Source organism: Pinus tabuliformis, chromosome 4_1 (genome assembly GCF_031772625.1).
Source record: "Pinus tabuliformis cultivar Carrire ecotype Pingquan chromosome 4_1, CPIR1, whole genome shotgun sequence".
Taxonomy (NCBI): domain Eukaryota; kingdom Viridiplantae; phylum Streptophyta; class Pinopsida; order Pinales; family Pinaceae; genus Pinus; species Pinus tabuliformis.
Window position 1 is genome coordinate 299,648,857 of NC_142303.1, and position 9,119 is coordinate 299,657,975.

Here is a 9,119-nt window from a genome sequence, read left to right on the forward strand (position 1 = left end):
CTCCTACAAATACTAGGAGAAAACTTCCATTACAAGAATAGCATAATGGAAGAGAAATATTATGCTAAGTGGAGACTAGAAATTAGATGGAGAGAAATGTCAAGTTGTGTAAAATGCAAGAGAAATTTAGAACAGTAGAGAAAGACGTGTTTTAAAGGAAAAAGGAAATATTTTCTTCGTCATAAAAAGAAAAATCCTAAGTAATTAAAGGGTTGTAGACCTTAAAAGCGGGACGTTATTAGAAAAAATATGTTGGGAAGAAATTATAAAATACCACTAAGACATATAAAAGAGGTTGTCATTCCTGAAGGCAAGTCATTTAAACTCACGGGTAGTTTCTAGTGGCAACTCATTAGTGGGGGGGAACATGTTTTCTCTCATACTTTTCCCAAGGTGTTAGCTTGAATTTGGGAACCACACAATACACTTCCTTGATCGATGCATATCTTAAAATCGGCGCTTAGGCCATGGGAATCAAGAAGTTGATAAAGATGAAGGAATAATGTTTTGAACCTGACTATAGGACATTTACGTGTGTTATTGAATGAGCTTGTCTTGGTTTCAGGAATGGTATAAACCTAGGGGGCCTATCGATGGTTTTATCTTCGCAGGAATCAAAGGCATGGAAGAGATCATTAACTAAGCTATCAAAGACCCTCAATAGAAGAATGATTTCACTAAAATAAGAGCATTTAAGTGCACCCCTGATGACAATCCAGGAAGCTTCCTTGGGGGGCGCTCCAATTCAACTTGGGAAACACGAATCCTCTTAGGGTTGGAATGGATTCCTTGACCTCTTTCTCCAATTATGGAAATGATGACAGAGCTTCAGCCTTGTTGTCTTCGTCTTCTTCCTCCTAGTGATGGTAATCTTCTACCTAAAGATCTAGGAATGTTCTTCAAACTATGGTTGGCAACACAACTTCACCATCCTCGAAGGAGGTTTTAGGGAGGAATGAGCCTTCATTATCTAACAAAATAGTTTTCAGGGAAACCCTATGGAAACATGGGTATCATTCATGTATCTGGCATCAAATTATTTTTTCCTCCTTCATTGTTATTCCTTCTTACACCCAACTTCACAACGGTTAGTTCACAATTCTTCTCTGCTACCACTGAGTGTAAGAAGTCTACCATAAGGCCGATATGTGACACACTCTAAAAAACCCTTTTAAACTGGCTTGTTGGACTACAATTAACATGATACTCCACACTAGAAAAGTGATCGCAGAATAAAAAGTTTTACATTTTAATTTGAATCATGGCAGGTTGCATTCTTATTATCCACCTTTTATTTGCATTTTTTAAAACCTATTTATTTCATAGATATAGTGTAATGTTTATGGTATTATATATATATATATATATATATATATATATATATATATATATATATAGTATAATGTTTATGGCGTTTCATCCATGGGGCATAGAATAAACGATGTGGGTTGTATTGTTAATTCATTCCATGATGTGAAGGTCACTGATTCGAAACTCCATGGGCAAAAATCTAGTCATGTCTAGGTTAGGTGTGGCCCAAGATGGATGCAATCCTCGGGTGATTTTAATGGCTTAGATGCCCTTAGGTAGTAGTTTCTCAAGCAAAAGGTTAAGCTTGTAGTCATCTCTAGAGGACACAAACAACTTGACAAACAAATGAACAAAATTTATGGCATTTTAATGGGTAACTGACCTCGTCAAATGTCAGATATTTGAAAAAAAATAAATGTTCATTGGATATCTGAAAAAAAGTCACTTGTATTCGAATATTTGACTAAAGTATCATTAGATAATTGATGATATGAGATTTGTTTCTTTTATTGCAAAAAAAGCAAGCAAAATGTGACAAGACGGTCAAACTGTCGGAATACGATGTAGAATTTTTTGTCCATATGTACTTGAAAATATCCATCAGCATCATATTTTCTGGTGTCAGATATATATCTATGGCTCGAAATCCAATCTCCCGTATACATAAATAGTCAACCTTAATTTCAATTACCCTGTGATGCCTATGTATCACTAGCTACAACTCCACATACAACACTATGGGTTGAACTTTTCCCAATAATGTGGGTGGATGTAGATGCCTTTCTGAATGCCCCAGTCTGGCATTTTGGTTAAGGGCTCTTATCAATAAGTTGTTGGTATTGAGTTCTTATTTAATTCACCGAAATGCTAATGGGAACTTGGTTCACTCGTGGGATAAATGAAGTATTAATGCAAAGGTGCAATTTACATCATCTAAGATATACAAAATCTTCTTCACATGTATGACGTGATATTCTAATATGTGCAACATCTAATGTTCAAGAAATATCAAAATCCCCATAGGATTCAAAACAATTTCATAAGAGTCTAGTACTGTTATGTTCATAATGTACATTCAAACTAGATAAACAACTTGATATCCAAGTTAAAAACTAGTATCTTAAGTTCAATGGATATGACCCTAATAATAAAAAATGTAGATATGCATGAAAATTTAAGTCTTCAACTAAAGGAAATATGTCCTCTGCTAATTAACCAACACTTCTCCTTGAATATATCTTTCATAATGTATTTGACCCAGCTGTAAGCCCACTCCCATTTTGGATAATCTATCAGCCTTTGAATTTAATTCTATGTGAATGTGATCAAAGAATATAACCCTGAAGATTCGAGTCAACCTCATAACTCTAATCATCCATTGATCCAATAAATAAGTGTTTAAGGAAGTATAACATTTCAGTCAATCTATAACATCCTTTGAATCCCCTATCACTTGTATGTTTATATTGTTGAAGTGATACAATTAAAATGATTAACATAAACGATTGATGTGTATTATTGCAATACTTGTTAGGTAGTCGTATTTTTGTCTTAGACTAAATTAGTCATTCATGTTAGTCATTTTTAGTTGTACTACTTATTAGTTAGTTGTATATTTTAACCTGAGACTAAATTAGTTGCTTGTGCTAATTGTTTTTAGTTGGGCCACTTGAAATTGTTCATTTTTTGTAGTATTTCACTTGGAAAAATTGTAGTGACTAACTTTTTTAGTCACCTAATCACTAATTTCTCATTTTCTACTAGTGCATTAGACACAAATTCACAATAAAAAATTGACTTATAAATTCACTCTCTTCATTAAAAATAATATTTTAGGTTAATCCACTACCTTATCCAATCTCTAAAGTTCAAACAACCATACTACAACTTCATGTCCAAAGGAAAATATAATTACCATAGAGCGAAACCTAAGACTTGGGTCATGTACCTCACTTCATAAGTTAACGAAAATATAATTACCATAGAGCGAAACCTAAGACTTAGGTCATGTACCTCACTTCATAAGTTAACGACAATAAAATGTATGCTGGACTTAGATGTCACTAGAAAAAAGCATCTCAATATAATGTTATCATCATTCAAATAAACTTAGGTACCAATATCTTATTACACTAATACACATTTACAATTTACAAATAATTTCCAATAAATTAGTTAACGATATACATAAACATTCAATATTTTACATAAAACCGCATTTTCAAAAAACCTTTCATTTAAAAAAAATAACAGTAATTTTTTCACTCACTTTATACGACCAAAATATAAAAACTGCTTCCACAACCAATAATTTAAAATATCAACTAGTTATACTCACTATACCACTACTCAATATATTAAAAAAGTGGCAGAATGACATACCTATGTACTTAATCCACGAATTCATCATATTTGTTTGGCTTTTTCGTTTTGGTTAATCTTTTTCCCAATTGCTAATTTATCACATGTAAATGCGTGCTAACAATGATGATGTAGTTTAAAGGTTATTAGTCCTCTTCTCCATAGATTATAGTTTTCCAACATATTATTTTGATTTTGTTATCGCTTTGTTCCCCTTTTATATAATACATTTTCCAAGTCTTGCAAATATTCCTATGGAATAGTTTCTCTAAATTTTTGGAAATTGGTAAATCTAATCATAATTAAGTAAATTAAATTTTAAAATTTAAAATTTTCATATATTTTATATTAATTATAAATTAAATTTTAAATTTTTAAATTTTCACATTTTAATTATATCACCAATTAATTAAATTAATTCTTAAATTTCTCAATTTTCACACCAATTAAATTACTTCAAAATATAAAGCTCCCATTAATTACATTACCAATTAAACTGCTTCTAAAATATAGATTTTCGAGTATTTGAAAACTTGCATAAAAATCATATTTCAAATTTTTTAATTTCAAATTTTTTAATTTTTTAATTTAAAATATTTAAAAACATATTATCATTTTACGAAACAGACTCGTATTTCGAAATTTATTTAATTTTTTAAATAAAAAGTTTTGAAAAAAAATAAAATTGTTATCATCTCAGGGGACAGAATTTTACCCGCGGGATAAGCAGTCCCAATTATGACGGCCGATTGTGACCAGTTTTTCGGTCCGCGTGCCGTCCTCACCCACCTGGTCCGCCAGCCGGCCGTTGGCCTTAAGCCGTGAAAGGTTTCATGCGGGGGTTAAATTTGACGCCCGTATGGACGTATTTCGTATTTTTACCCGTAAAATACGTTTTATTTTTAAAACTCCACGTCATGCCCAACTTGCCATTCATTTTCAAAACCGTCATATTGACGGGCATGTATAAAAAATAAAAGTTTTAATTTTTTTTTTAATTTTTCTGGCATTTTTAATATGGTGTACAGTGATCGGATCACGATGCAGATTTTGCATTCAATTAACATTTAATTCACATTCGTCCCTACAACTAAACAACAGCAATACACTTCCCTCGAAGCTGACTTGACTCGAGCAGATTCTTCCCCTGGCTCAGCCTCCCGAGTCCTGACTCAGTACACGGGTCAGAGTTGAGTGTCCAAGCATTCCTCCTCCAAAAATTCTAACTATAAATATCTCGGTGGCCAGACGCTTTCTGGATATAGCGGGAATTGATGCGAGCTCGTTCTACCCAACAATGGTTTCTGGAACCCCTTTCCTGGAGTGGTACTGCAGGCCCGATGCGAACGGAGCCTGGATAATCTTAGTAAAAAGTGCTTTCGGCGGTTACACGCCCTGTGCCACTGAAACCATCGTGGTTTCTTTGTCGCATTTGGTTCTTTGGTGCTTAATTTGTTACAGGATTTATCTCATCCGGAAGGATTTATCCATCAAGAGGTTTTGCCTGCAATCCCATTATTATAACTATGGATTGGCTCTGGTCGCAGCCTATAATACGGCCGAGCCGTTGTTTAGGGCCGTCATGGGGCTATCTGTTGTTAATCTGGACGGGCCGGCGTCGCTTCCTCCCTTCGAGGTGCGTATTTCTTGTGTTAACGGGTTTATTCTGGCAGTGTTGCTGAAATTGCAGTAAATTTATGCAGAAACTCGGCCGTTTACTGGCTGTTACTGAGTTCTGGTGGAAACTGGTCCTTTTCGTTGTTATTACTGAATTCAGGTGGAATCTTGTCGTTGTGGTGTTTATTACGGGAAAGTTATATCGAAACTCGTCCTTTTTCGTGGCTATGGTTATTATCGTAAAATTTGTATGCCATGGTTATTATCGTAAAATTTGAGCGGAAACTGGCCGAGCTCGTCCTTTTCGTGGTGATTACCTTAAATTTAAGCGAAAAATCGTCCTTATAGCTGTTATTGCTGCAAATTTAAGCGGAAACTCATCTTTTTAGTGGTTACTGTTGCAAATTCAAAAGGAAACTCGTCCTTTAAGTTTTAGTGATTACTCTTGCAAATTCAAGCGAAAATTCGTCCTTTAAGTTTTAGTGATTACTCTTGCAAATTCAAGCGAAAATTTATCATTTTAGTGGTTGCTGTTGCAAATTAAAGCGAAAACTCGTTATAGAAGTGGGCTTCTTGATAAAATATTTCTATTTTTCTTTAAGAAATAGTCCCTTTTATGCTACAGAAATTGTCGAATTATGCTCCTCCTCTTGATGATAAAATACCGCCGGGATTTTGTCTTATGCTGCTTCAAGGTCAAAGTATTTCAAGCAGGATGCTTGTTATGCAACTGATGAACATTATAATGGATAATGTGATTATTTGCTTATCTATCTTTCGTATTGTATGTTGATGGTGAATGTACTCTTGTGTAATATATTTAATTCCTAGAATAATTATAGCTTAGTCAGCCTTAAGGGATTACCCCTTGGCTTTGCTAGGAGTTAGCCTAGACAGAGGAGTTGAGATTTGAGTGACAACTACTCAACTCGAGACTTGCCCCCAAGGCCACACTTAGTGAATTAAATATTTTTTCCACAGTAGCCCGTGGATTAGGCAGCAACAGGTTCTAAGATATATGACCTAAACAGCTCATATAACATTTGGAACTGTAGTATTAGAACTCAGTTTCACTAATTTAGTAGTGCTACATTATAACCTTAATTTGATCCATTATGTCGGAGTTAAAATTAAGAAATCCCTAAATCAGTATTTACTTGCAAACTCATGCTGATAACCCCTCAGAAAGTTGTAATTGTTTCGTGCAAAGTTATCAGTATTATTGGATAATGTTTAATTTGGGAAAGGAGTTTTGTAATGGCCAAGAACATAAAATATCCATCTAAATAATTCTTCAAGAAAAATCAGCATAGAAGTGTATTGCTGTTGTTTAGTTCTGTAAAAAATTGGGTTGGACTTTCAACAGCGGTTTGTGCAGTAAATAGCATTAGACTGTTGGGTTTTGTCCGAAATGAGGTTGAACACAATTTTTTGTCTGCAAAGTTGGTTGTTGGGAAAGGGTCGTTGTATCCAACCGAGAAATCATGCACATTATATGTTTTTGGTTTGAAAATTATTTCACAACTATTGTTCTTTTATTGTACAATTTGAAATTAGATGAAACTTGTACAAATAAATTTTAAATTTTAAAAGTCATATGATGGGTAGTTTAAAAATAAAAACGTCATAAAAAAATTCCTTAACGGGTAGGGTCACCCCTCAAATTTAACCCCTGGTTTCATGGTCCGAGAGCCTTAAGCCGTAACTATGACAACTATCATGGTCCGCGTGCCGTCCTTACCCACCTGGGCGCCGTGCCTTGAACCGTGGCCATGCCGCTTTCGCAAGCTTTGCTGCGGCGAATCCTGCAATCTTTGGATTGAGAAGTAGAATACCATTAAAATTCTAATGTGCTCCTGCCCCGCCGTATCATACCGCTTCGGGCTGTCCTTTTTCGAGAAGAGCGCATTTGAGCATCCCTTTAAATTCGCCAAAAGCCAGGGATTTCTCCCTGAACCCGAGGGCAAAACCCTACATTCCATCATGGCGTTGTGCCGTACGATTCACCTCTATCATGGGATTCTGCCTGGATTCCAGAAATCGGATGCAAGCTCCTATACTTGGGGACCCACCTTCAAGGCCCAGGGCATTTCAAATCACATCGTAAACGCACTTATCGATTATTATATTTTCCAAATAGGAGAATAATACATTCCCAATCCACAAATCTTTTGAATTAATAAAGTTTGTAATCTGAAATAAGAATCTTTTCGATGCATCAAACAAATGAGGAATATCAATAAAGCGTAAAGCGTAAGATTTTACGCACTAAAATCCAATTCCAGCCCACGGGCATCGGAGTCATTGACCTAAACAAACAAAATAATCTTCTCATCGAATTTTAAATAATAAAGAAAGAAAAAGAATATCTGGATGCCATAAACATAGTTTAAAAGGAGGGCCCATGGAGACAATGCAGAGTCATATTGAGTGTAGAGCAGTCTCTGCCTTAAACAAAGAGACAGAGATTGGCTTTTGCTTCATTGATTGGTTGAGCTACAGGCTACATTTATTGATTTTCTCTTTCCCTGGCTGCTTTCGGTATGGCAAAGTTTGTGCCTCCCAATAAGTTATCAGCTTCTCTCAGATGTCTGTTAGGCGACATTGGCGGGACTCACACCTGGTACGCACTCTCACTTTCTCTAAAATATCATTTCAAGAATCGTCAAGAATCGCAGTATGTCTGTTTGGCAATGTTAGGGTTTTAAATGTACGTGATTTTCGTTTCTTTATTTCTTTTATGCAGGGAACAGAGAAGTTACACAACGTCCGTAGGCGAAGCGGCGACTTCGTCGCCCAGGGAGGGAGTAATAGCTGAGGTGGCGTCGCATCAACAATGTAAAGCAGCAGAAGTAAAAGAAGAGGCGCAACGGAAAAATAAGGTGTTCTGGATGCGGGATCCCGCCACCGGGAACTGGATTCCGGAGGACCACTTCGGCGATATCGATATTGCTGAACTCCGAGCGAAGGTTCTGTCGTCCTCAAAGCAGAAGATGACATACAATCGAAGATGATATGTGGCAGAATAATAGATCTGTTCTGCAACTGCACATCCTTCTTTTAAAAAAAAAAAACTTTCAAATTTTGTCAACATATATCATCCGTTTGTATATGGGGGTTTATGTGAAATGAGCATCAAATTTTTGAAAACCCTATTTCACTGTGTGTTTGTATTTGAAGTCTAGTCGAAACTTTGTTACAATATATGTCCTCACATGAGATCTGAATGTTGTTTGCTTTAATGGTCCTCTATTTTGATGAAGTAATTTTTGTTTACTTAAATAGATGGTTGATAATTGCTATTATTTTTCATTTAAAATATTTAAATTATTATGATGATATTTAACATATTGAAAATATGATATCTATTCTTTTTATTATTATATTTTCTAAAAAGTTATAGAGAGATATTATTTAAATTATATGAAATCTAATTTAATAATATATTTTGTTACAATAAATAAATTATGTTATGTAAATAAAATTGGATTTAAATAATTTTTAATAAAATAATTAAAATTTAAAATTTATAGTGTTTCAAAATACCCAACCACATACGTTGACTTGTATATTTTAAAATAATATAATATTATTTTTATATATATATATATGTATTATAGGTTAATATTTAATTATGATAAAGATATTTAAAATTTTTGTATTCAGGTTTTTCTGATCCATAATGAATGAACCACACTTGTTGATTTGGCCAAATATTTATCTTATGTGATTTCTATCAAAAGACTTTGCTTAATATTTAAAATTGTTAAACTTAATTTTCTCAAAAAAATATAAATAATCTTAAAATAAAGGCTTATGTGATTTATAAT

General features: G+C 34.2%; 1 protein-coding gene across 1 annotated transcript; it reads left to right on the forward strand.

The window, feature by feature from the left end:
* The first annotated feature begins 7,730 nt into the window (after positions 1 to 7,730).
* LOC149175468 (uncharacterized) lies at positions 7,731 to 8,341 on the forward strand. Its single transcript, XM_089422848.1, has 2 exons — positions 7,731 to 7,912; positions 8,036 to 8,341. The coding sequence occupies exons 1-2, from the start codon at positions 7,833 to 7,835 to the stop codon at positions 8,301 to 8,303; spliced, it is 348 nt and encodes a 115-aa protein (XP_089278974.1). The 5' UTR covers positions 7,731 to 7,832; the 3' UTR covers positions 8,304 to 8,341.
* Positions 8,342 to 9,119: the final 778 nt, after the last annotated feature.

Excerpts from the sequence above, each read along its gene's own strand:
- LOC149175468 (XM_089422848.1), top strand. The coding sequence starts at position 7,833 with ATGGCAAAGTTTGTGCCTCCCAATAAGTTATCAGCTTCTCTCAGATGT. Across the intron at positions 7,913-8,035 it reads ATTGGCGGGACTCACACCTG|GGAACAGAGAAGTTACACAA; the intron begins GTACGCACTCTC and ends TCTTTTATGCAG.